Source organism: Syngnathus leptorhynchus, chromosome 18, assembly GCF_054491065.1.
Source record: "Syngnathus leptorhynchus isolate UIUO chromosome 18, UIUO_Slep, whole genome shotgun sequence".
Classification (NCBI taxonomy): Eukaryota; Metazoa; Chordata; class Actinopteri; order Syngnathiformes; family Syngnathidae; genus Syngnathus; species Syngnathus leptorhynchus.
The window spans coordinates 3,990,649-4,017,575 of NC_141212.1; the positions used below are offsets into that span (position 1 = coordinate 3,990,649).

The 26,927-nt window shown below is 44.4% G+C and overlaps 2 protein-coding genes across 3 annotated transcripts; both read left to right on the plus strand.

The window, feature by feature from the left end:
- Nucleotides 1-3,981: 3,981 nt before the first annotated feature.
- plcb4b (phospholipase C, beta 4b) lies at nucleotides 3,982-21,636 on the plus strand. Its single transcript, XM_085937899.1, has 37 exons — nucleotides 3,982-4,033; nucleotides 9,359-9,456; nucleotides 10,780-10,860; nucleotides 10,983-11,042; nucleotides 11,300-11,443; nucleotides 11,972-12,051; nucleotides 12,124-12,177; nucleotides 12,237-12,318; nucleotides 12,388-12,488; nucleotides 12,892-12,949; nucleotides 13,385-13,493; nucleotides 13,876-14,086; nucleotides 14,147-14,240; nucleotides 14,317-14,396; nucleotides 14,490-14,574; nucleotides 14,649-14,739; nucleotides 14,819-14,914; nucleotides 14,988-15,136; nucleotides 15,199-15,294; nucleotides 15,357-15,495; nucleotides 15,575-15,659; nucleotides 15,864-15,988; nucleotides 16,323-16,374; nucleotides 16,668-16,770; nucleotides 16,835-16,999; nucleotides 17,597-17,801; nucleotides 18,307-18,395; nucleotides 18,468-18,677; nucleotides 18,771-18,836; nucleotides 18,904-19,019; nucleotides 19,085-19,160; nucleotides 19,229-19,404; nucleotides 19,471-19,572; nucleotides 19,655-19,712; nucleotides 19,789-19,875; nucleotides 20,034-20,067; nucleotides 20,386-21,636. Exons 2-37 carry the CDS (start codon nucleotides 9,373-9,375, stop codon nucleotides 20,460-20,462), a joined length of 3,720 nt encoding a protein of 1,239 aa, XP_085794025.1. The 5' UTR covers nucleotides 3,982-4,033; nucleotides 9,359-9,372; the 3' UTR covers nucleotides 20,463-21,636.
- A 139-nt stretch (nucleotides 21,637-21,775) lies between these two features.
- lamp5 (lysosome associated membrane protein 5) lies at nucleotides 21,776-25,470 on the plus strand. Of its 2 annotated transcripts, XM_085937904.1 has the most exons (6): nucleotides 21,776-23,123; nucleotides 23,752-23,936; nucleotides 24,045-24,176; nucleotides 24,237-24,333; nucleotides 24,424-24,612; nucleotides 24,679-25,470. In XM_085937904.1, the coding sequence occupies exons 1-6, from the start codon at nucleotides 22,811-22,813 to the stop codon at nucleotides 24,861-24,863; spliced, it is 1,101 nt and encodes a 366-aa protein (XP_085794030.1). In that variant the 5' UTR covers nucleotides 21,776-22,810; the 3' UTR covers nucleotides 24,864-25,470. The 2 variants fall into 2 exon arrangements, with proteins under 2 accessions (XP_085794030.1, XP_085794029.1); XM_085937903.1 differs by having other exon boundaries at nucleotides 24,045-24,333.
- The last annotated feature ends 1,457 nt before the right edge of the window (nucleotides 25,471-26,927 follow it).

The following is a 26,927-nucleotide window of genomic DNA, read 5'->3' on the forward strand; positions in this document are numbered from 1 at the left end:
GACAGAATAATTAAAAATCAATAAAGAGAAATGAATTATGATTCACATTCAAATATTCCGCTTCCATCCGGTCACGTCCATAATTTCCTCACGTCCGTGACGGGGTTTTATCGTGGCCGATTCGGTCTGATAAGACAGGTGTGTGATTTTGCTGGTAGACGTGATGATTTGTGCGGTGTTTTCCCGGGCGGGAGAAACCCGGCGGCCTCCTCCCCTGCGAGCTTCCGACTGTAAAGCAGCCAAATAAGTCCCGACGGTGTGATTGATGAAAATCTCTCCCCTTCTTACCGTATGTCCTTTTTTGTCTCTGCAGGCTGGCCGAGACATGAGCCTTTCCCGCTGATTGTAATTGATGCAGAACTGGTGAGTTGATGGTTTTTTTTTTTCCTCCTTTTACGAGCGCTGATTATTATTTTTTTTTTACTTTTGCGTTTATTAGGCCTTACATCTTGATGAAACAGCTTTGTCATTGTTATTCTCGGGTCCCCTCCAAAACATGCCATCCTGGGAGTGTTTCTAATATTGTGGTGCCTTGAGTAAATGCACCCAAAAAGTCTTGCCCGATAAGACACAGATGGTAGTTTGGTTTGAAGCAAAGCAATGAACATCGACGACTTGGTATCAACCACATAACGCAAATAAATTGAGTTGAAGTCTCACTTTGCTGAATGACCTTTATTAGGAAAGTCATTTTTGGAAGAAGCCTTGCCCCAAACACACAAAGACAGTCTGCCATTTTAGTTTGGAGCCACCATTTTAGGCTCGCCTTTGATTCCTCCATGAAATTTTGGGATGACAACACATCAGTCACGGCAAAACAGGTTGCCGCTGCTGCGAAGCTCCCCAGATAGATGCCGTAATGAAGCGGGGAAGTGATTGCTCTCCATACGAAGTTCTCGCCGCATTATGTAATGCGTATTAATGATGTCATCACGCGTAGCGAGAGGCACGGCGGCGGGCGGAGGCTGATTAGCGTTCAGGTGTTTTACGCCTCTCGTATCTCACGTAAACGTTCATCGTTATTATGATTAATAGAAGCTCGTGCGTGCGCACACACACATGTACGCACTCCATCTTCCCCCATGGCGTCGTCCACGGTGGGGATACACGTGAACGAAATTTGCTCTTCCAATTAAACTGCCGACCTTCGCTCCAGAACGCCGCAATACTCGACGGCGTCCCGTCCTCTGCTGGATTGCTATTATTACACACAGCCGCCCCGCTAAATGGTCTCCAATTGAAGTCAGCAAAAAAAAAAAAAAAATAGCAAGGGTACACAATATTTTTCCCTTATTAATAGCAAATATTTCAAAAGTCTAAATGTAGGATTTTTCCCCAACAGTGTTCTTTTAAAAAAATAAAATTATAAATAATAAAATAAAAATAATATAAATCATCTGTTTAGTGATAATATTTTAAAATGTTTTTTTAAATTAAGCTAAAAATGTATGATATTCTCCCATAATGGAAAAAAAAATATTTGGATGACATTTCCACAATGGAAAATAAAATTAAAATATCTTGCAAATGATGACGACGTTCAAAGGCGTACTATTTCTTTTGCCTTGAGGGAGCTTGTCAACCAAGTGAATTTGTTATCGTTGCCGAGCACCGTCAAATTGAGCAGAATACATCGCCACGAAAATTAGCCGCTCGGACACATGACTCGTGGACGACTTGACAAGCGGAGGGAATGTTGCTCCCTCATCTCCCCGCCGCCCGGCTACGTGTGTGCAAATGTTACAACATAATAAGTCAGAGTAATTATGTAACATTTAGCCACCGCTATGTAGGGCACGGTGCGTTGATGCCTATTGACTTGCATCATGCAAAGCAGTCAACTTTGCTTTGCCAGCGTAAAGCATCGAGCCTAATTTATGACCTACATTTTCCACGTCGTCCTTTGAACTTTATTGCTCGTAAAACCAAAACACCAGGACCGCATTTGAGGATTATAAAACAGGGGCAAATGCATTTTAGGAGGCTGTCATAACAATGCGTGAACACGTGGGAAAGTGCTTGCAATCATTTTTGATTTTTTTTTTTTTTAAACACATGGCCTATTTCTAAGCAATATTTGAACATTGTTTCCTGAAATACCTTAAACAAATGTTATGATGATATTCTTAAATGATTACATTATTATTTTATTCTATTAAAAGAAAAATGCCGTCGTTTTGGAATGGAAACATCACCCAATCCTTTTGTCCACAGAGTGAAGTCATTCAAAAATTTGAAGGTCATTTCAGCACATTTCTATTCATCAATGACTCATCCATCCGGTAATTAGTATTATTATGTAAAACCGTGGCCCGAATCTCTGCTTTAATCATTAATTATGCCGCATTTTGGTGAGTAAGACAGAACGTGTTGAGCGCCAAGCAGACTTGATTTTCTACTAACCAAGGGAACTCCGTCATTCTTTTCAAAGAGCAGGAAGTGATGTTCTCTGTGTTCTCCTGCTGACTCACTAAGTGCAAGATTCATTCCCGAACCTCAAAATCCTTTTTTTTTTTTATTCGATTTAGCTTGGATTCTGTCAAGTGAGACTTCGACTCGTGACATCTCCAGTTCGTCGCCAAATCCTTCCAACGACCTCTGTTTACCTTAACATGACAGTTTGGAACGTTGAAAGGTTACTAAAACCGTTGCCTGCTACGATTAAATAAAGTTTTACAACCGATCCCGGTCCTATACGGACCCTGAAGAGCTTTTGTCCATTAAAGCTCTCCAGCAAAAAGCTCTTCACCCTTCTTTCAAGTGCTCTTCTGTTTAATTGATTTATCAGCAGGATAAACTGTCCCCTAAAGCTGCGGCAAAAAAAAATAAAAAAATCTCCGTCCGTCCCCGATGGGGATTCAGCTGCGTGACAAAAAAAACCTGCAGATTGGCTCTCCAGAGTGCCGGCGTTTTTTTTACGTCTCGGAGGAGTCATATAAAACAGGAAGAGGGCTAAGAAATAGCTTCCACCATGTGTTGGGGGACAGAATGTTTTTCCCGATTCTCCTCACCAAACGTATCGATTGCTCTTCGGCTCAATTTCAAAGCTAACGGGCTGTAGCTGAGATGTCTTTGATTCAGACCTTTTGTCGCTTCACGCAATTTCCCCAAACCACCATTCTGCGTTATTTGCATCCAAACATGGCTGTGTTATTTTTAGAATAGCCTATTCCAGGTAACATGAAGAAAATGTCACTTCCCTCGATGTGTCCCATCTCTTGATACCTGTGGGATATCTGTTGTGTGCAGCTCAACCCCCCCCCCCTGTTGTTTTAATCTCCTGCGGCATTGTCATTGGTTAAATGACACTCCGCTTCTGTTTACACCTCTTCAATCCTCACGTCGCACATCCTCTGCGTTAATGGTAATTGCACACGTGGCGTCCTTTCTCAATAATGGGATCCTTATGCAATATGGATCTATACGTTCTCGCCGGAGAGCTTTCGACAGAATTGACATTTGAGCCTTTGTTGTATTTTCCTGACAAATGCTATTGAAATGAAAAGTGGGAACGGACAGGACATTCCATAAATCACGTCATTTGTAAATGGGGATAGTCCTGATATGCAAGTCTTTGACTCGTGCTGATGTGCCTTGTGCTGCCTGCACTTATCCGTTAATCTTTGTACCAAGCAACCGCACGACCACAAGCACTTCCTGTCCCGCTCGGGAAAAGCCGTGGAATCGTTTAGCATTTTATCTCTTCTTCTTCAGAATGGACTTTTTCGTCTTGAAATCTTTAAATGTACAATTTTTGGGGGGAATGTAGATAACAGTAAGCAACATTGTACATTGTGTGTGTGTGTGTGTGTGCAACCCCCTCAAGGCACCCTCAATATTACTGTAAGTGTACACCATGAGACTGAATAATAAGGTCAGCAGCGTGATTACACTCAAGTAAGATTTAATTTTCTTCTCGCTGTCTCCATGACCCCCTTTTTTTTTTTTTCTGATTTCAGAGAGGTCCAGTGCCTATCCTTTTTGCCGTTTCCCCCCCCAACCCTCCCCTCATTTTGCTGCCCCATTCTGCTCGGTAAGTACATCCCCAATTTTTTTTACAGTTTTATAAGTTCCGACTGTCTGTCGGACACTGAAGTCGTCTGTGATTTGTTATAAGATGAGTGAATCGGGGCACGGGGCCAGTGGAAGGAGGAAGAGGATTGCGAGCGTGTCCACCATTTGCGAATTGAATTCTTACGCTAGCTTTTTTTTTTTTTTTTAACAGGGGTGGTTAAAGGCAATCATTCAAATAGATGACCTTCACTAAGCAAAACAAGAGAAATGTTTACTCCACGGGTGGGGATGGAAACATAACTAAGTGTCTAATGATGGGTCAAGCAATTTGTGTCAAGGCCCAAAGGAGCATTCGGGCCGGGTGGCCTTGCGAGTTCCTCCCGTCCCGTCAGTATAAATATACACTCGGGTCCAGATCACAGGCTGGAATGTTTGTCTGTGTACTTGTTATTGAGTCTAGAGTGTGTGTACATCGGCGTGATGTCACCGCTGCGAGCAGACCAACCAAAGGCCGTGACTGGTCGGCCGGGTTACTATGGCGACCAGTTGTGTCAGCGATGAGCAACATCTGTGGAGTGTTTGTTTGTCAGGCAGGTTTTCCTCCTTCTGCTCTCCTCGGCTTCTGCCTGGGAAACACTTGTTACAATATATCGTCTCTTTCATGCTCAAGGGCCTCCTTTATTTATATCCCCAGAGGGGGAAGGGACAATTTAATTTACGCCCTGTGTAGTTACTGCTGTAGTGTTTTGATTTGCAAGAGCATTTTTTTTTTATGTCAAGCGTCTGTGCTCAAGATCCAGTCTTAGTTAGTTCAACAGTTGATGACATGTTTTAGTCTTCCCGGATCTCTTCGCTCTGCTTCAGAGTGGGACTGAGTAAGAGGATAATGTTTCCTCGCACTTCAGAATTACATGCCGAAAGCTGTCATGAGCCTAAACTATGGTAAGGGCTCCACTAATATACAGCGGCCGCAAAATATCATGCGGCAGGCCGCAAATTCCCCCCGGGGCCGCAGGTTTGAGACCCATCTTTTCAATCTCACTGCCCTGAACCTTCCTGTTGGCCTCGGGACCTCTCGCAGTAGGTCGAGCCCAAAAGCAAAGCTCCCGTTCTGGGGAAGCATGTAACCCCCCGGACCTCTGAGCCGCTTCTCCTCCAGCTCCGCTCTATATGGACATGTTCTATTTTCCTGGGCTCTTCAGCTCCTGGCAGCCTCACCAGTAGCTCACCAGGGGTGCACACATTCTCTATTAATGCAGACTTATTTGGGCAATGAGAGAAGTCTCTTATTTTCGTCCAACTCATCTTCCCACTTCCTGTTTTGATCCGATTTAAATGTTCATATTATGGAAAATGTTTGTGCAGCTCTGCTTACCTTCAGGCTTTGTGTGTTTTTTGAGCAAGGGGTCTCCATAAGTGTGTATGTTGAATATTTCTGCCCATGTTTGGGCAAACGTTCTCCAGAGGATCCCTTTCCTCAAAGTTATGTGTAGCTGGACAAACAGAACCTTTGACATTCTAATCTGCTATCACTGAGACCATCAGAAATACACACACAGTAGCTCACAACAGTGGACAGCATGTGATGTAACGCAGTAATTTGGACATAATGCAATGTTTTCACTCCAAGGCCGCTTACCTAACTTTCTTACGTCCGAAGAATTCAGCCGTTGGCAAGTTGTCCTCCCCCGTGCTACCTTTGCCACCTCCGAGTCGAACTCGTATATTTCTGCGCTCAGATTAGATTTAAGCCTGTCGATTTAGATTGTTGTGTCCTCACATGCCAGCCGGAAAGATTATTGTACAAATATTAGGCCATCTGCGTGCGTGTGTGTTCACTCGCAAGTTTAGATCCAAATGTCCACTTTGTGAGGATTTTGACCTTCTTTTTCGATTCCCATGTTTTGTTCTTGGTCAGCATACAATCTAGTAGTGGCGAATATGCACGTAATTGAACCGACCCTTCCGTTCATTCAACAAGCTCCCAAATAACCCGAGGACGGACCTTATTTAACCCCCTTTCAACCTTGTCAGCTCCCCCCCCACCCACCCACTTCCTCCATAGCGTTTGTTCACTGCTGTTATTGCCTTCAGCACAGCACACACAGCGACAGACTGATACACACACTGAGTTTGATATTCAGTAAAAGCCTCAGGCCATCATTTATTAGGGGGTTGCTCCGTCCGTCCATTAAGCCATGTGTTAAATTCTTTGTATAACTCAATTTGGCAGCGTGCGGATAGTAATGACTAGAGAGAGCTAGTTTGGCCATGTCTATCCTTTTTATTGATTTGTTTTACCAATTAATTTACATCTTCTAGCAGGGGAATTAATACTTGATATCGGCCCCCACGGCTGTCTTTACATAAAGCTAAGCCGTGGAAAGATTTGTATTTGAGACAATATCGGAGCTCATCAGTGAACACTTTGCGACGCTCTAACACCAAATGATGTCATCGGTGGACCGATGAGTGATGGTGAACTATAAAAGGCAAAAAGAAACAAGCGAGGTCTCGCTCGGTTGCTTTTTTTTTTTAAAGCTATTAAAAAATGGTTGATTTACACAAATGTGGATTGCAGACTTTTATGAATGCAAATAAGATCTTTTCGACTTGAAGTTACCTATGGGTCAAATTGACTTGTTTTAAAAATCTAAAAATATATTGTGGCATAAATGTAAGTTTTTTTTCTTCTTGTAAGAAAAAGAAATACGTCTCTTTCAGGAAGGATCTCCATCCTTGTCCGGCCGGGTTTTTCTGTTGACTGACTCAGGCATTGATTCTGCTGTCGTATTTGCCGTTTGCTCAAAGAACACGGGGTTATATTGCAGTCGTAAAATCTCTTATTGGATTAAAGACATTTTCTCCTACGCAAATATAGAAGCCGTGTGGGCGATACGTGCTGTGGAGTCAAGCCAAACATGAAGTCTGTTTGAAAAGCAATTCATGTGAGTTGTCACTCATCTCGTTGATGCGGTCTTTTTATTTTTGGGCAGCGATCTTAAATGGTGAGTCTTTTGTTTATTTTCTGATGGTTTGAGCAAAGCCCATTCATCTCTCCTTGCTTCTTTAATGAAGGTATCTGTATTCAAAAGGAGAAGATGGCTCCAGGCAACTCAAGGATGTGACTATTGAATGAAAGAAAATTGCTTCGCTCTGACATTGATTTAAGACGTACAACAGCTGCCCGTCATAAAAAAAAAAAAAATCTTTTAGGCCAGATTTTAGATTTTAAAATATCTACAAATAAATACAATTTAATTAAAATAATCAAACATAATATATTTTACAAATAAATAAGAATAAGTTAGTATTACGTAGAGTATTAACGGCACTTGCCCTGGAACAAAAAGCTGATGTGAATTGAAGGCGTCCTCAGTCAACCTTTGCACTGCCTGCCGGATGTAGCCTCATTTTACTTTATGAGGTGTGGGACCGCTGGGTGTTCTCTATCTGTTGTAATTATCTCCTTGTCAGGGGGTAGGACAGTCAGGGGGTGCTCGGACCTTGCTCGCTCCCACCTCGGTGCCTCACGTGCACGCTACGGGATCGCTGAGAAAATATTACCTAACGCGCTCGCCTCGCCTCCGACAAGGCGGCGCAAACCAATTAGGTTCAATTAGGATCCATCGGCAATCTGATTTGGGATTGTTAGTCTGATTTAATCAGATGTTATTCCATTGAATTCTAGATGGGGGAGAGACCATCTGTTCAATTGTGGAATGCTGACTTTTGCTAGCTAAAGCTTAACTGGATTTCCTGTTCTCTGGTTACATCATAATTGTTGAGGGCTTTCCCATCCTCACAAATTGACTGAATTTTGGAGGCGATTTTATCCTGATGATGGAAATATGCATTTGGTAGAGGAGCGAATCCTTCTGGAATTCTCCCCCCCCCCCCAAAAAAATATGAGAAGCTAAGTTTTTTGTTTTGTTTTTCTGTTTTCACAGGGCCTTCAAAAACGAATTTCCAAAAGATTTTATTTTGGCAGCCTGCCCGGTCTTGTTCATTATTCAGGAAGTGAGCATCTATATTTTTATTCCCCCCTGACATTCTGTGATCCATCTGTGATCCCGATCTCCTAGTAGGATGCCACAGATGGTGGAACGCCGGGTTGATTTGGATGTACTTTGCCATCAACGCGTGCGACCATCTGCAAAACAAGCCAAATATCAAAAAAAGCGTCAACAGTCGCCGCCGTATGTTAATATCTAAAAGCGTGCTTCATCTGCTCTTGGCGAGAGCTTCTGGTGGCCTTTGTGGATGTTGGCACTGATGTGTATTGCCCACATCAAGAGCAGACGTCCCCCTAATGGCCTCTCTCCACTTTCTGTCACATACAGCCGCTTGGCTCCTTCTCTCCTCAGCGAGCGAGTCAACATCCATCCCCACAAGCCAGTTTGTTGGTTGCCCACCATGAAACGTCTCTGCCCACCACGAAGTTGGTATCGCCGAATGATTTTTCATAGTTGACCACGGGTGCCCGCCAGGGTGTTTCCATTTTGAAATAAAGTCATAAAATGAAGATATACGCGGCACAAGTCGAGTCAGTAAATGTTCCGGGCTGTTAATCGCGCCGCATTTCACAGCGAGAGGTGCGAGATTGCGTCAGGCCGGCGAAGAGGAAAAGGGCATTAACAAGGTTAGGCAGACACATCGTTAGAACTCTTCAAAGTGGAGAAGCGGTGCAGAAAGCCAATGTGTCAGGGAGAACTTTTTTTTTTTTTAATTAACGATAAAAGCGAGGGATTTGAAAACAAATGAGAAGTGCAAGACTGAAATCAAACTTTATGACAAGTGTGGCTTTGGCTGGACAAATGAGGTCCAAAAAAAATGAACACAATTTGAGATAAGGATTTTCTTTTTTTTTTAAATCCAATCAAGATTTTGACATCAACCGGTTCTTATTATGAAACAGTTCCACGCAGGTGTCATGGCAGGCCTATAGATAGCATGTCACGCGCTTTATCTGGCATATTTGAGAATGACGTAAAGAGGAGACTATATTTGGGTTGGTGTCATCGACAAGATAACGCTTTGCCGGCGGGCGCGCCCCCTCCCCTCCCACCTTCCTCCCCGAGGCGGCGCATGGCTGCGCACGTGCAACGTGTGTGCGCACGAGACAGCTCCTGAATCAATCCTCATCTTTTTCTTATGGAGCGATAAAAGGCTTCTTTTGTCCATGTCATTACTCAACGCCAGGCTGGATCCATTAGCATTAGCTCACCTCATCCCCTTGAAGCCAGCTCCAGTCTACCCAAAAAAAAAAAAAAAAAAGCGAAATGATCTTTTCCAACTTTATTTTCTGTACGTTTGACTCATTGTGTGACTCCCTTTGTCGCAGGTCTGTGAGGAGCCATGACAAAGTCGTATGAGTTCAACTGGCAGAAGCATGTGCCCGAGTTCATGCAACACGGCGCCCCCTTTGACAGATTTGATGAGGTACAACAAAAGTGGACTTATTAGTTCTATGAATGAAACATCTAAAAAAAAAAAAAATGGATTGGCCATGATCACTTTGTCCACTCCCACAACGGCGCTGTCCTCCAACTCGCAGATTGGCATATTTTAATTTACGTAAATAGTAGTGAGCTTTTTTATTTTGATATATGTCTGTTATTGGTAACTCCTTTTCCAAATATGATTTGTGCTAAGCAAATATTGAAGTCCCATGACAGGAGCCAAGACGAACCAGTTCTCCAACACACTTGTGATGTCACTCATGCGTGGAAATTATTAAATTAACACTCTTCTGCTGGAAAGTTCAAAACAGCGCATTCATTCATTTTGGATTTTTATACGTCAATTAACAACCCTCCGCCGCTTGGAAACTAGAAAGCCCGTAGGCGATGTTCCTGCGTCGATTTTGAACGGCGTCCGCCAATTCCACCCCCACGCGCACACTCGAGCAAATATGCTAAACAGCATGGATTTTTCTCACCTCTCCCCTCACTAAAAACACGGCCTGCTGAGTGACTGATGGTCCAGACAGCTTTTTGTTTGTGCTTATAGACACCCACAAGAGAAAAATATGCCATTTAGAGACCATATTAAAAAAAAAAAATTTTTTAATAGTTTAACTCCTCCCACACGCTTCAAACTGATGATAAAAGTGCTGTTCTTCTCGAGTCGAGGGGGGGGGGGGTTCGTTTCAAAACAAACTTCACATTCCACATTGATTTTTGAGTCAGGTTTCCTTCCCGCCGCTGATAAATGGACAGGCGGGAAGGTCACTTGTGTCGTCGGTCATCAGTCAAAAGGCTTTCCTCAGCCACTCACAACCTGCCTACATGCGGCGCTTCCGTCTCCGGTCGTTGACGGATGTTTCTGGAACTGCCGCAAAATGACGAGCACATAAAAAAAATAAAAAAAAACACAATATTTATCATGCTTTGAGTCAGATCAATAAAAATGCAAGACAAGGCCGTGCTGTAAAAGACATCCTTTTGGGAAAGCGAATTTGTCACATAGTGTGACAGGTTGGCTTTTAACAGTAGGCCATCTTTTTTTTTTTTTTTTTTACGACCTTTTAAGTCGCTCGGGCTTTTAACGCGTCTGTCACACTGTTCTGTTGTTTTTTTTGGAAGGTTACATAAAATGAAGAAGCAGAATCCTGGTGTGATATATGAACGTTAAGGTCGCTTTATTTTGACTCCTTGAGGGGAGTTACAGTCATTTAATTTTAAACTGCACAACTTTTGATACTTTGTATTTTATATTGGGGATTTTTTGGAATGAATTTTCTTGACTTTTGCTTTTCCTCAGGACCCGTATATCTTTGAGCCCAATTGTCAAGTGAAGGTAGATGAGTATGGCTTCTTCATCAGCTGGAAAAGTGAAGGAAAGGTACACAAATGAAGTTCATCATCGCCTTGATCAAAGTGTTATTTTCCTGTAATGGGGTTAATGTGATCCTATTTCTTTCCAATTCTCACTACCATTTCCTTCCCGCTTCATTTCCGACGCAGGAGGGCCAGGTGCTGGAGTGCTCCCTCATCAACAGCATCCGCGTCGGCGCCGTCCCCAAGGTGAAAAAAAAAAAAAAAAAAAGCCACGAGCCACCAAAACGTTCCTCCCACACTGATAAAAAAGCGCCGATGTCATTCTTTTGTGTGCGGAGCTACTCGTTTGGTGCTCTGGGTTAAGGAGTTCGGGTCAAAAGCTGAAAAGACACTTTGTTCCTCTTGGAGAAATCATCATATGACACCAAAATAGACCTCCATTTGTAATATAAAAAAAATACAAATAAAATGAAGAGACACACAAAATGATCTTTCCACGGCAGGACCCGAAGATCTTGTCGTCGTTCGAGGCCGCGGGCAAGACGGAGGCGGACCTGGAGGGCTGCGTCATCTGCATCTGCAGCGGCGCCGACCTGGTCAACCTCAGCTTCATGTTCATGGTGGCGGAGAACCCGGACATGGCCAGGGTGAGGGAAATAATTGTTTGCGTGTGTAAGCCACTCCAAATAGCCGTCGCGCTGACAGATCGCATCTTTCAATTTAGCTCACTCATGCTAGCTGCGACTTCTAGCTCTCCAGTCATGCAAAGTTGCAAATCCATTGGAATGAACTTTTTTCATGACCAAAATATACACAAAGGGTGTCTTTGGAAAAAGCCTCAATAGAGGCCATTTGTGGTTTTAATCAAGGATACTTGGCACTCTGTTTGCCACCATGGGGTGATATTTAATCATCAACACACACACACACACACACACACACACACACACACACACACACACACACCATTTTTGCCCACAGGTTTGCTCACACACATGCACACACTCACCAAGACACCATCAGCACCTTCCAGCGTCCACATGGTAGCAGACCTCAGGACGTAATAGAGTTATTTACATGAACACACACACACACACACATTGCAGACCGTGTTGCCTCGCTTAATGTCTTTATCTTCATGTCCGTCATGCTGCCCGCTGCTGTTTTCCGCACAGAAATGGACGGAGGGCTTGAGGTCGGTGATTCACAACTTCAAGGCCAACAACGTGTGTCCCATGACTTGCCTTAAGAAGCAGTGAGTGCCGAACCGCCACCGTAGGTCGTTAACGCCTGCGTCTGTCTAATTTCTTCTGTGTCCTTCTCACAGCTGGATGAAAATGTGCGTCCTGACTAATGTCAATGGCAAGATTCCCGTCAGAGGGTAAGAGCCAGTTGGCACCACGACATATATTTATGCCACTAACTCCCCCCCCCTCCCAGGATTACACGGACGTTTGCATCAGGCAAGACCGAGAAGGGCATCTTCCAAGCCCTGAAGGATTTGGGCCTTCCGAGCGGCAAGGTGGGCTCTCTCGTCCGACGACACGCGGCTTTCCTCGCTCGGGGAAATATTTTTTTATTTCGTCCGCAGAATGACGAGATCGAACCGTCGGTCTTCACCTTCGACATTTTCTACGCGCTCACGCAGAAGATCTGCCCTCGCACGGACTTAGAGGACCTCTTCAAGAAGATGTAAGAATCCACTTCTTTCTCAACCTTCCAAATGAATAACAAGTAAAAGAAGTCATGGCCTGGCGTTGCATTGGATTCGCATTAGCTCCGCCTAACAAGATTGACTGTGACGTTATCCGCTAGCGCCGCATCCTTTTGTAAATAATGATGGCAAACATTGTCGCTGCGCCCGCCGCACTAACGAAAAAGAGCCTCTAACCCGCTTCTCCAGTTCTCCGGCATTAACGATCTTCTACCTAATGACATTTTCGCCGGGGACGATTAGTCCCCTGCGAAAAAAGAACAAAGCCAGCTTGTTGTTTCTAATAATGTGAACTGACTGCCTGCTGCGGGAACGAGCGACTGACTATTTCCAGGGGCTTAACATTTGTTCTTTTCTCTTTTCTAATGGATTCCTTTGCAGCAATGGGAGCAAAAGTGATTATTTAACAGTAGACCAGTTAGTCAGCTTTCTCAATGAAGTAAGCTCTTTATTTTTCGTTAACTTTGCTCTCTGTGTGTTTGTTTGTGTGTTTGCCTTGCCTTCACCACCCTCAACTTTTCCATTAAGGAGACTTTTTTCACTTCCGAGGGCAACTTCCTCTGCATGCCGTCCCTCATTCTATCCCCCTGTATGCCCCTCTTCCCTCCTTCCCTCCCTCCTCAGCCTCGTTGATGTCTGATGGATGTTGCCACGGCAACGGGAGGGTAGAGGTTTCCATCCTGTTGCTTCCCGCTGCCTGTGTGGTTCTGTGACCAGCGCACTTGATACTAGACAGCACCTATTTGTGATTTGGTGTCACATATGAATCATCATCCCCGTGTTATGTGTCAGATGCACAATTTTTTTTTTCTTTTAAGACAAACCTCTGTATGTTGGTCATTGTTTGATTTTGTTATTGGCACTTGTTCCCCAGAATCAGCGGGACCCTCGTCTCAATGAGATCCTCTTCCCGTTTTATGATCCCAAAAGAGCCACACAGATCATCGAGAAATACGAACGAGATGAAGAGCTCAAGAAGAAAGGTGAGTGAGGAGGAGAAATGAAGCAGGAAGCGTTATGTGGGTCTCTGCTGCCATCTATAGGTTCGTCCAACAGTTTATATATATTAATATATATATTTTAAGATTACCTATTTAACAGTCCGTCAGTGGTATGTGGGGAGAAATTAGAGAAATATTACAAAATAAATTTTAAATTGCACTGATACTGTTCAAGGTAAGAACGTTTACATGGTGCATGTCCGCCCTCTTGTGGACAAATGTAGTATTACATCTATAAACTGTTTATAGAGCACTTTATTTTTATTAGTAGTATTGTTATTATCTGGACCTCGTGTATGTGGACAATATAAAATAATTACCCAGTGTATAACAATAATGATTACATTGTCAATCTAATTTCCAGGCCTCATGTCCAGCGACGGTTTCTGCCGCTACCTGATGTCAGACGAGAACGCACCGGTGTTCCTGGACCGCCTGGAGCTTTACCAGGACATGGACCAGCCGCTGGCCCACTACTTCATCAGCTCGTCCCACAACTCCTACCTGACGGGTCGGCAGTTTGGCGGCAAGTCGTCGGTGGAGATGTATCGCCAGGCCCTGCTCTCGGGATGCAGGTAGTTATTTAAGACACGTGTTCACAGTTTTGGGATGTAGATGCTGATTTTGTGTGTCAGGTGCGTGGAACTGGACTGCTGGGACGGCAAAGGAGAGGACCAGGAGCCCATCATCACTCATGGCAAGGCCATGTGCACTGACATCCTATTCAAGGTAAGCACTTTTACGTGGTGCTTGGGCGCCCTCCTGTGGACAAATGTGGTAGTACTTCTGCCGTGACTTCCTACAGGATGTAATCCAAGCCATCAAGGACACGGCCTTTGTCACCGCAGAGTTTCCTGTTATTTTATCCTTTGAGAACCACTGCAGGTATGTTGTGTTTTTTCCATTTTAGGCTGTAATATTAAAAAAAATAACAATTGGAAAAAAAGATTTATAACTTATTTGCTTCTATGTGTCCAGTAAACCACAACAGTACAAAATGGCCAAGTATTGCGAGGAGATTTTTGGCGACTTTCTCCAGAAGCAGCCGCTGGAAAACTTTCCGGTAACCTCTCCGCCCTTCCAGAACCACTTTGGCGATTCGCTCCAATTCCAATGTATGAATGTTCCTCTTTGCAGATCGAATCCGCTCGCCCTTTACCCTCGCCAAATGATCTCAAACGAAAAATCCTCATCAAAAACAAGCGCTTGAAACCGGAAGTGGAGCAGAGTAAGTTGACCACGTGTAAACGGAATCTTCGTTCTTGAGTCATCTTGTGTTTGAATGTGTGTTTTTATGCGTCATACAGAGCAACTGGAGGCCTTCAAGAAGCACATGGAGGCAGGAGAGACCAACACCACGGCCATCATCTTGGGAGAGGAGAACGAGGACGAAGCGGAGAACGGTGAGATTGGGCAACCCTCCGCAATCCGTGATGTCATAAACCCTCATCTAAAAAATGTCATCATGGTCCCCAGGAGAAAAGGAGCCCGAAGAGAAGGACGGGACTTCGGAGGCGCCCAGCAGCCTGTCGGAGGCGCCCAGTGACAAAGAGGCCAACAGTGACTCTCAAGCTAATGCTGTGAACACCAAGAAAGTGGAGGAGCGCAGCAACAGTATCAAAAAGGTGAGAATGACCCACATTTACTCGGCCGTGATGTCGCTTCATATCGTCGCCTCGGGTCGCAGGTGCCCGACGACGAGACCACGGAAGTATCCGAAGCTACGGAAGCAGCCGACGCCACGGATATCTCGGAGGCGTCCGACCCTGACAACAACAAAAAGGTCAGTTTATGACACCGGCCCACATCCCGACCGGGCCTGATCCAGTTTGTGTCTTCGATCAGGAGGGTTCCGAGGACTTGGAGGAAGCTCTGATCGCGCAGTATACGTACGTGGGCGCCACCACCAACATCCACCCGTACCTCTCCGCTATGGTCAACTACGCCCAGCCCGTCAAGTTCCAGAGTTTTGATGTGGCTGAGGGTGAGCTCACGTTAATCTCTTGAAATGGATCATGTGCATCTTCCTCATGGTGTTTTTTTTTTTTTTTTTCCCTCTTTAGAGAAAAACATCCACCACAACATGTCGTCTTTCAACGAGTCCGTGGGCCTCGGCTACTTGAAGACCAACGCCATCGAGTTTGTCAAGTATCCTTTGGGTTCTGGATTGGAATGGCTTTTGGCTAAAATGTGAACTGTGCCGCTTGGCCTCACATGCGACCGCACACACTCTCCCTCCACAGGGACTTCTTGACCCGAGCTGTTCACACTAAAAATAGTCCTGCGATGCACATGATGCACACACACACGCGTGCTGCGTCTTTGTCGAAATGTTCCTGAGCCCGAGCGCAGCTACAACAAGCGTCAGATGAGCCGTATCTACCCCAAAGGGGGCCGAGTGGACTCCAGTAATTACATGCCTCAGATCTTCTGGAACGCCGGCTGCCAGATGGTCTCGCTCAATTTCCAGACCCCAGGTACCGCATCACGCCATCAACCTCCCACACACACACATGGATTCTAAACATACATGTATTTTCAAGCAATATGAAACAATGCCTTTCAATTGAGCGCCATTGGAAATGGACGGATTTTACCACAGCGCACTTTGACTGCCCGCCTCAAACGTGGGCGCGAGCCTGTTGTAAAGCAGCTGTTGCCCCGCCGCCCGAGGCTAAAGGGCCGTCCGACATATGGCGCCTCCCGCAAAGCGAGCATGTGCGAGGCCAGAGGCGCTGGCACGAGAAGATGAGCGCCTTCTAAGCCTTTGCAACGCTTTTGATTTTTCCCAATGTTTTCCCTCCTCCTCAGATTTGGCCATGCAACTGAATCAGGGAAAGTTTGAATACAACGGATGCTGCGGGTGAGAGCATCTCCTTCCTCTCTCTCTCTCATCACTTAAAGCTTGTCACATCTCATTAGCGGTTGCCGTTGGTGACCGGAGCCGCCGCCTGGCGCTCCCCGGGGCCTGTAAGTGGTTTTCGGAGAAGTCATCTGTCTCGTCCGCCTCCCCCTTCCCTCGCCACTGCTAATGCTGGAAATGTAATATGTGTAATATACAAGGAGGTCGCGGGGCCATTATGTCCAAATGGGAAAACATCACCTGAAAGTGAAAGAAATCAATTCATTGACATTTTCCATTATTGCGCATATCAGGTACCTGCTGAAGCCCGATTTCATGCGGCGGTCCGACCGAACGTTTGATCCCTTCTCGGAGACGCCGGTGGACGGCGTCATCGCCGCCACGTGCAGTGTGCAGGTTAGATACAGAAGGTTTCCACCTCCTAAACGCTTATTTACCGTCACCTCCTCTGCGCTCGCAGGTGTTCTCCGGCCAGTTTCTGTCGGACAAGAAGATCGGCACGTACGTGGAGGTGGACATGTACGGACTGCCGACCGACACCATCCGCAAAGAGTTCCGCACGCGCATGGTGATGAACAACGGGCTCAACCCCGCCTACAACGAGGAACCCTTCGTATTTAGAAAGGTGAGTCCGATTTGTATTTATTTTCAACACATTTAAATGTAGATGTAATTAAATCATATGAAATCAGATGCACGCTTGCAGGTTGCTGTGTGTGCAATAGTGCTGCTCTCAGCACAATGAGAAGTCTCTCAGCCGTGACTGTGACTCGGGCTCCCTTTAACACACACCATCAATCTCAGCGCCGTGCAACACACACACACACACACACACACACTATCAGTGAGGGGCATCACAGGCTGCCGGCGAGATCCCTTTTGTCACATGTGCACACGCAGCCGGCGGGAACCGGCAAACACCTTGAAAAGCTCAGCTGGCGTGCGTGCGTTCGCAACAAGCAAGACTCATCGGATGAGTCACAAGCGAGGAGGCAGGGCAGGGCCTCACCACACCTCGCTTTGTGTGGCTTCATTCATCTCACCACAGGGATTCTCTTATCTCTTTGCCGGGGATTAATCATCCTCTTTTTGTTCACTTATCACTTGGCTCTTCATAAACATCCTGCAGATGTAACATGTACAGCATGCGTTGCCATGGCCTTGTCGCTAGTCAAGTTAAATATTGTAAAGTATCATTTTGGTCCAAATTGTTTTTTCGCAGGTGATCCTGCCGGATCTGGCGGTGCTGCGCCTGGCCGTGTACGACGACAACAACAAGCTGATCGGCCAGCGTATCCTGCCGCTGGACGGCCTGCAGGCCGGCTACCGTCACATCTCGCTGCGAAATGAGGGCAACAAACCCCTCTCGCTGCCCACCATCTTTTGCCAGATCATCCTCAAAACTTACGTGCCCGACGGCTTTGGAGGTGAGCCAAACAAACGCTTTCCAGGTTCATTTCAAGGGAACTTTGTTTTCATTTTCTTTGACTTCCTTCCTTTTTGCCACTGGTTGGTTTCCTGGTAATGATGTGCTGCGGCAAAGGCTTTAAACATGCAAATGAGAAGACATTAAAGGAAGCCAAAGGGTTGGCGCAGGGAAAATGACCGCACTCGTTAGCGCCTCCTCCTGCTGGGCGTGCGCTGACGACGCTAGAAGCATTTTGTTTTTGATTGTTTCCTGATTGCTTTTCTTTTTATACTTCTGCCAAGGACTTGTTGTCTTTCCATATTGGATTTAAAATGTAAAGGGGAGGCTTTCAAAAATATATATCATCTAGCCATTGGTTAGTTTTCTCGAATAGTTTCTAGAATGTCAAAAATGTGTTTTAGTTTTTAATTTATTTTATTATTATTTTTCTTTTTAATATGTATATATATTTTTTAAAGTGTTTTATTTTTTTTAACCAACCCGACATGAATGTTACTTTGCAGCGATCGTAGACGCTCTGTCCGACCCGAAGAAATTTCTGACCATCGCGGAGAAAAGAGCCGATCAGATGAAAGCCCTCGGCATTGACACGGTAACTTCACAAACATAAACAAAATAACCCCCGGCGGGTGGCTGTCATGAAAACCCGACCGTTGCGTCTCAGAACGACATCGCCGACGTCCCGAGCGGAAGCTCCAAGAACGACAAGAAGGGAAAAGGCCGAGGGGATACGGTGAAGGCTAACGTGACGCCTCAGAGCAGCTCGGACGCCGCTCATACCTCCAACGTCGCCCAGAACAACACGGCAGAGACCAAGAAAGCAGATAACGCACTGGTACCCAATGTCAGCATTGACGACTTAAAGCAAATGAAGGTACCGCGTCTTTTCCAAAAAGTCATTTATGTAAAAAATAATAATAATAATAATCTGTTATCGGTCATGTAACGTCCGTCTCTCCCCATGCAGACGTACATTAAGCTCCTGAAGAAGCAACAAAAGGAGTTGAGTGCGCAAAAGAAGAAACACTTGAAGGTCAGTGATGCTTTCCTTACATTGCATCCAAATATTTGATTTATTTTTTTCTAAATTGCCTTCACAGGATCAAAACGCCATGCAGAAATCGCACGGCACGCAGGTGGACAAGATGTTGTCGGTGCACGACAAGGAAAAGAGCACGCTGGAGAAACTGCTGGAGAAAGCCATCAAGAAACGAGGGTAACTTATAACACGCCCGTACCTAATGAATTGTCCACTGAGTATACTCATTGCCTGCCCATCAGGGAAAACAACTGCCAAGATTTGAAGAAAGAAACCGAAGACAAGATCCAAACGCTGGTCAGCGATCACAAAGCTAAGGTGCGCGATATTAAGCGTCACTGGAGATTTGGCCGTTGGGAGTCCTGACGTGCGTTTGTGCGTTCTAGGTGAAGGACACGACGGCGCAGCACACCAAGGAATGGTCAGAGCTGATCAGCGGCCACAGCAGCGAAGAGCAGGAGATGAAGGATGCCCACGTCACGCAGCAGTGCCAACACCTCAAGAAGCTGCTGAGTAGCGTGCAGGAGCAGCAGACCGGCCAGCTCAAACTCATACACGAGCGGTTAGACACACTTTTAAACTCGGGTCCTCCGGCTTTCCGTAGTCCTCATATATGTTGTGATGGCAGGCAGAGCAAAGAGATGCGAGCCAACCAGGCCAAGATGTCCATGGAGAACAGCAAAGCCATAAGCCAGGACAAGAGCATCAAAAACAAGGCGGAGAGGGAAAGGTGCAACAACAACAACACACACACACACACTTTTTAACAGACAGTATTTACATACAGACGCCATTTTGTTTGTGACACCCAGGAGAGTGCGAGAGCTGAACAGCAGCAACACCAAAAAGTTCATGGATGAGAGGAAGAGGGTACGTACACAAATCAAAAAAAACATACGCGAGTAGACCAGGGGGGGAAGACGTGACGTTTGCGTTTTTGTGTTAGTTGGCCATGAAGCAGCAGAAGGAAATGGAACAGCTGGAGAAGAACCAGAAAGAGCAAGTGGAGAAACTGGATAAGTTCAATGAGCAGGTACAACATAATATTAGGTCGAAGTCCCATTTTTATTTTTCATGAGGTACACTGACACTTTGACAAAGATTGCTCGTTCATCTCCATCCATCCCTGTTTATGTTTTTTTTTTTTTTTTTGGGAGTTGTCTTTAATATCATTTGCTTCTCCTGGCACAGCTTTTGGCATCACACCATGCAAACAAACAAAAAGGTAGGCACCTCCTTCACGGTTTTACCATCATGACACTCTTTTGATGCTTTTAAATGCAATAAATATTTGTCAAGTTGTACCATGACATTAAGTTGCGCAACCAAAACAAGCAAACAAACTACTCGAACATCTCGACTTGATTTGCAATTCATCAAGTGTGCCGTGTGACTCCCATTGAATGTGAATTTATAATAGCCTCATTGGTTTTATATCACAAACACATTTGAAAGGGGGGGGGTGTAGACTTTTTCTGCACACCATACGTTTATTGGATGTGCATGTGCCTTCCATATATGTTTCTTGTATTTATGTTTAAAGGCAAAGGACATGCAGCAGATGGCCAAGTTGGAGGAGGGGATGGAGTGCAGACCTCCCACGGTGGTGTGAGCGTCTGACACGAACGAGCGCGTACGCACACACACATGCCAAAACTCAGCGCCCCCACACACAAACAGACACAATGTAGCCCTCCCCTTACAAACACCATTTAGCTTTGGAACTGTGCACATCAACACTTTGTTTGTATGTGACATGATTGGAATGTAGCACTGTTTGTACAATCACACTTGACACCCCCCCTTCTTTAAAATCACCCAAACTGGTTTTAGCAGGTAAACTAAGGGTGGGCAAAGTCTGTTCTTTTATTTAAACATTCAGATTTGATTATCAAGACTCACATAGCTGCCCCTCCAATGGAGTTAATTTAAATGTATTTATTCCGTTTTATTTATTCCATTTTATTTATTCACCACATTAAACAATTTTTTTTAAAAAGTCATTTTTATATACATAGATAAAATACAAAATATTTCCATTCACATTTTATTTCATTTTTTTTCAAACATTATCTACACATGAGCTAGCAGCACCCAGCCATGTCTGTAGAGGACAAAAGTTTGCCCACCCCTAACGTGACTCAATATTCAAGCAGTGATGAAAAAAAAATCGGCAAAATAAAATGGCCACCAAATTGCTAGTCTATGCTCACAGCAGCAGCTTTCTGACATCATCAGGATGACGTCTTTCTTTCCTCTCTCTCTTTAATTTGTGTTTTTCGTCTGAGCAGAGGCCGCCCCTCGAGTATTGACAAGGGCGGGCGTGAAAAAAGAAAGTGCTTTTATTCTTTGGCGTCGCAAACGTGCCACTCGGTGTTTGTTTTAATTTATTTGAGTGAGGGTCAATGCCAAATTCAAGAATTATTTATATGGAGATCTCTATATACATATATATAAATAAATGAACATATATATTATATATATATATATATATTAGATATGATGTCTAGTTAAATTGTTTGTTAGAGGCTTTTTTTCTTCTATTTTTTGCACTTATGTTGTCGGTCCAGAAGCAAAGAATATTTTTGCTCCTAGTTTTTCTTTTTTTAACTGTAGCTCGCCAACCAACCCTACTGTGTGTGCGCGTGTGTGTGTGTTCTCTCTTTTTTTTTTTTTTGTATTTCTATTGTACTGTTGAACTTATAGCGACGATGACGCGGTTGTTACTCGGCTCCTTTAATACTGTTTTATAGTATGTGTACCAATAAATGACAGTGGAACATGGGACCTAAAAGCATCCATTTGCTTGCTTTTTCGCCTCATCGTACTTATTGAACCATAATCAATTTGTAATTCTATAGTTAAAAAAAATACAATTAACTGTAATTATTAAGCGGCTGGTGACAAAAGTCTTACTGTGAAGTCTCCTTACGTCACATTAACCTCCTGCGTTTGCTCTTCTTTTGTGGAATACGTTTGGCAAAACAAAAACAAAAAAAGACAAAAACATATTTTAAATTCCACACAATCCATCCAGAATCACAAGGAGTGGAAAAATATAAGAGGTGGGATTTTCCGAGTGTAACATGCATTGTCTTGAGTCCAGTGAAAAAAAAAAAAAAAATCACTCTTCTTTTTTTTAGTTGCACCAAAAAATGTATAAAAGTCCAGCAAGTACAGTATGATAACATCCATATTGGTCCAAAAAAAGCTCTTGTTTCCTCCTCTTCCTTTTTGAGGGGGGGGGGGGTGGAACAGGGTGTAGTTTTCTTTAGAAGTTGTCAAAAAATAAAATAAAAAAGTCAATACAAATATTTTTAAAATAACAAAATCTTTAAAAAAAAATGACGGTGTTAAAAAAAAATCTAAATAAAAAAATAGAAGTAATCCAATATATATATATATTTTTTTTTTAATGTAACAATATGTGAAATATTTCAGACTTGGACCAAAAATTAGTAGCAAGGTCTAAAGCAATATATTGAATATATTTCTAAAAATATAAAAATGATAAAGTTCAATGGAAGTTTTCAGTTGTACTCTCAGCATCTCGAGTAAGAAGTGCACAGGCTCTGTGAGCTTCTGCAGTCTACACCAAGGGGGAGGGGTCAAGCCAGCAACTACTCACCCCCCACCTGACACTATTACAAAGCCCCCAGTAAAAAAAAAAATAATAATAATTATATCAATCTACTTTTAATGAACAGTTCCAATTTATCAACAAGACAAGCCCAGACTTGCCTTGCAAAATTGCCGTTTGTCTCCTTTGCTACCACGCAACTCCCCGTGAGTAGCACCTAAAATCTCCGGCGCACTTTTGTGCAAGCGCAGGGGTGGAGGCGGGCGCTTCGGCCGCCTCAGGTGGGGGGTGGGCGGCTTTCTCCCGTCACGCCTCACTGGCAGCGCAACCTGCAGTCAGTTGAGCCAGTGTGAGAGCCACTGCAGGGGTGTGAAGTGACGCCCACCAGATGACTTCACTTAGTCATCTTTCATTTTTAGTGCATTTCAAGTGGATTTTTATATTTTTCTTATTTTGCTTTTATTTTTTGGAGGGGGGGTGCATTCGTGACGTTTTGAAGGGAGGTATCCCTCCCTCCACTCTCTCTCTTTCTCGCTGTCTCCCTCCCGCCTCTTCCTCTTTCTTTCTTTCCCGCTCAGCTCAGGTGCTCACAGTCGCTCCGGGTTCGCGTCTCCGGCGGTTTTGGTGGGGGGGGGGAAACTGCTGGAAGATGGGACTAGCGGGTTTCAGCACCACGGAGAGCGGACAGCTCCTTCTACTGGGTCAGTGAGGAATGTGTGTGTGTTGTGTGTATGTGAGAGTCTTTAACAAAAAAAAAGTGCCAAATCAAGCAGATTTTGCAATCAAGGGTCTGTGATTTGAATGTATAAAAATGTTTCTTTTGAAAGAATGTTTGGAATATGATTTCTCAACTCGGTGATTTCTTTTTTTAATGCTGACTGTGCTGTATTCGGTGACTCTGAGCGTGTCTAGTTTATGAATGCGTGCCAATGACAAAATGAGATCCAGTGAAAATTTCTGTGTCAAATGATTTCATAATTTTTTATTGACTCAACTTAAACCTCTGGGGCCCACAAATAGCCCACAAGCCGTAGGTTTATTTTGACTGCATTCTTATTTTTTGTTAGTGCTGATCCCGTTTTTTGTCTAAGTGTGTATGGTTGTGTGTGTGGGTGTGTTGAGTTGTCTTGACTCAACATTGCATTGTGTGTCTGTCACAAAAAACCGTCTGAAAAATGTTAGAATTAAATCCTATGTGATTTTATAATTGTTTTTAAGCTTGATTTGAATTCAATTTAATGTAACTGGAAGCTAACTTCTGTTTTTAAATGCTGACTGTGCATTTTGTGTGTATGAATGTGTGTGTGTACTGATCATTTTCCCATGCAGGCGCGCTGCTTCTGTCGGTGTCGATTTCGATGGGCGAGCAGGAAGGCGAGAACCTATCGGGTCTGTCGGATAACCCCGACCGGGCCATCTTCGCCGTGCGGGAGAACGGCACCACCTGTCTCATGGTGGAGTTTGCCGTCAAACTGGTCGTGCCCTACGACGTACTGGCGCTCAACCGGATAGACGTAAGGAGACTCCGCCCACATGAACCCACGTACAAAAAAAAAATTAAAGTACAATAATAAATACTATTTAAATTTCCATTCAGTGATGTCCTTTCAATTTGTGCGCAGCTGATCACAGAGCAGGCGTCGTTCACGCTGCCTCGTAGCGCTCAGATCGAAGGCAAGTGTGGCAGCACCGAGTCGGAGATCCACATCAGCTGGAAGAACAACGCCTACACTCTGCGCATCTTCTTCTCGAAGGTGATATTTGTGTTATTTTTTGTTATATTTTTGCCCTTCATTTTTGTGTGTGCTTGGCAGGAGCTGCGTGCCAAGGGGGAAGAAATTTGGAAGATCAGTAAGGTTCAGTTTGTGTATGACACATCAGAGAGTTCTCAATTTATCAACGCCTACAACCGTGAGTATGATTATTTTATCACGACTCAGCAGTTTTACATGCACGGATTTATATAAGTGACCTTTTTTTTTTATTATTATTCTCCACAAGCGGGCAAGCACACGGCGAGCACTCACCGCCTGTCTGCCTTGGTGACGCCGGTCGGCCGTTCGTTCGTGTGCGCCGCTCAGCAGACGCTGACCCTCATCAGCAGCGACCACCAAAAGGGCGTCACCGTACACATGTACGACATCCAGATTCAACCCTTTGACATGGCCGCCGACTTTGTCTTCAGCGAACGTGAGTAACGCCGGCTGCAGCTAATGTAGCGCTTCACAAAGTTTCTGACTAAATCTTCCCTCTCAGCGTACAAGTGCATGACAGACCAGCGCGAGCGCCTGGAGGAGACTCTCCCGCTCATCTTGGGTTTCATCTTGGCGCTGATCATCATCATCACGCTTACTGTCTACCACTTCCACCTCAAGCTGAGCGCCAGCAGCAGCACGCCGCCGCAGCTCCCGCGCGACCGCTCCATGTACAAGAACATGTAGAGGACCGGCGAGCGCAACTTGGAGCATCCCCATTCTCCAGCCTTGCATGGATGTTGATACTGTGCATTTGGAAAGCCACTTGAGCTTTTATTCCATATCCTTGACACCCATGTCATCTCTTGACATGGACAGCAAGAATATGCAATAAATGCACTTTCCATAGCACCTGTCTCTCTTTAAGTGACATCATCATTCTCCTTTACTAAGATAATGGATGGGAATGACTCCTTACTCACTGTATAGTGCTCGTTTTCTAGTGCTTTTCAATAGAGCTCTCAATGTATGGCAGTCATGATTTAAAAAAAAAAAAAATTACCATGTATAGTAAGGCTTTAGAAATGACCAGGATTTTCTTTTATCATACACAGCACGCCACAGTGGGTAGGGAGTGTTTCTCAATCACGTTCTTCAACATATGTCGTCGTTTCCTCGCTGCTAAGCCGTCCTGTGTCGTCATTTCTTGTTGCTTTTGGAGCACATGTGTGTGTGTGTGTGCGTGCGTGCGTGTGTGTGTATGCGTGCGTGTATTACAAAAGGAAGCAAGCCTGATCAAATAAGAAAAGTGTCAAATGTTATTTTCTTGTGAAACTATGCATAAAAACCTCTGCTGAAAACACTCAGTGTCATTTTGGTGTTTTTGCATTCCTGTCAAAGAGACTGATAGGTAGTGATGTGCATTCCAGTTATTTTAAGTGAACTGAATCTTTATAATCAGTTCACTCAAAAGATTCGTTCAAACGAATCGTTCACGAATCGTCCACACACACGCTGATCCTTTTTTTTTTTTAATAAATTAAATAATGATTGGCTGGCTTCTTTGTGACGTCACTTATGGACACTTCATTAGGTACACCACCTTTTTCAGGTCAAGTCAAGTCAAGTTTATTTGTATAGCCCTAAATCACAAGCAGTCTCAAAGGGCTTCACATAGACAATCAATTGACAATAATTCTCAAAGCATCCCCTGATCTTAGGCTCCCAAAAGGGCACTTCATTAGGGAAAACTCATGGTCAAAGTTGGCTGGTTGATCTGTGACGTCATTCGGACACATTATTAGGTACACCGCCATTTTCAGGTGTACCTAATGACAGGCCACTTCATTAGGGAAAAATCCTGGTCAAAGTTTAAATGAAAGTGAAAAGTGCCACACCCAAACAACCCCCCACTTTCTGATTGGCTGGTTGATCTGTGACGTCATTCGGACACATTATTAGGTACACCGCCATTTTCAGGTGTACCTAATGACAGGCCACTTCATTAGGGAAAAATCCTGGTCAAAGTTTAAATGAAAGTGAAAAGTGCCACACCCAAACAACCCCCCACTTTCTGATTGGCTGGTTGATCTGTGACGTCATTCGGACACATTATTAGGTACACCGCCATTTTCAGGTGTACCTAATGACAGGCCACTTCATTAGGGAAAAATCCTGGTCAAAGTTTAAATGAAAGTGAAAAGTGCCACACCCAAACAACCCCCCACTTTCTGATTGGCTGGTTGATCTGTGACGTCATTCGGACACATTATTAGGTACACCGCCATTTTCAGGTGTACCTAATGACAGGCCACTTCATTAGGGAAAAATCCTGGTCAAAGTTTAAATGAAAGTGAAAAGTGCCACACCCAAACAACCCCCCACTTTCTGATTGGCTGGTTGATCTGTGACGTCATTCGGACACATTATTAGGTACACCGCCATTTTCAGGTGTACCTAATGACAGGCCACTTCATTAGGGAAAAATCCTGGTCAAAGTTTAAATGAAAGTGAAAAGTGCCACACCCAAACAACCCCCCACTTTCTGATTGGCTGGTTGATCTGTGACGTCATTCGGACACATTATTAGGTACACCGCCATTTTCAGGTGTACCTAATGACAGGCCACTTCATTAGGGAAAAATCCTGGTCAAAGTTTAAATGAAAGTGAAAAGTGCCACACCCAAACAACCCCCCACTTTCTGATTGGCTGGTTGATCTGTGACGTCATTCGGACACATTATTAGGTACACCGCCATTTTCAGGTGTACCTAATGACAGGCCACTTCATTAGGGAAAAATCCTGGTCAA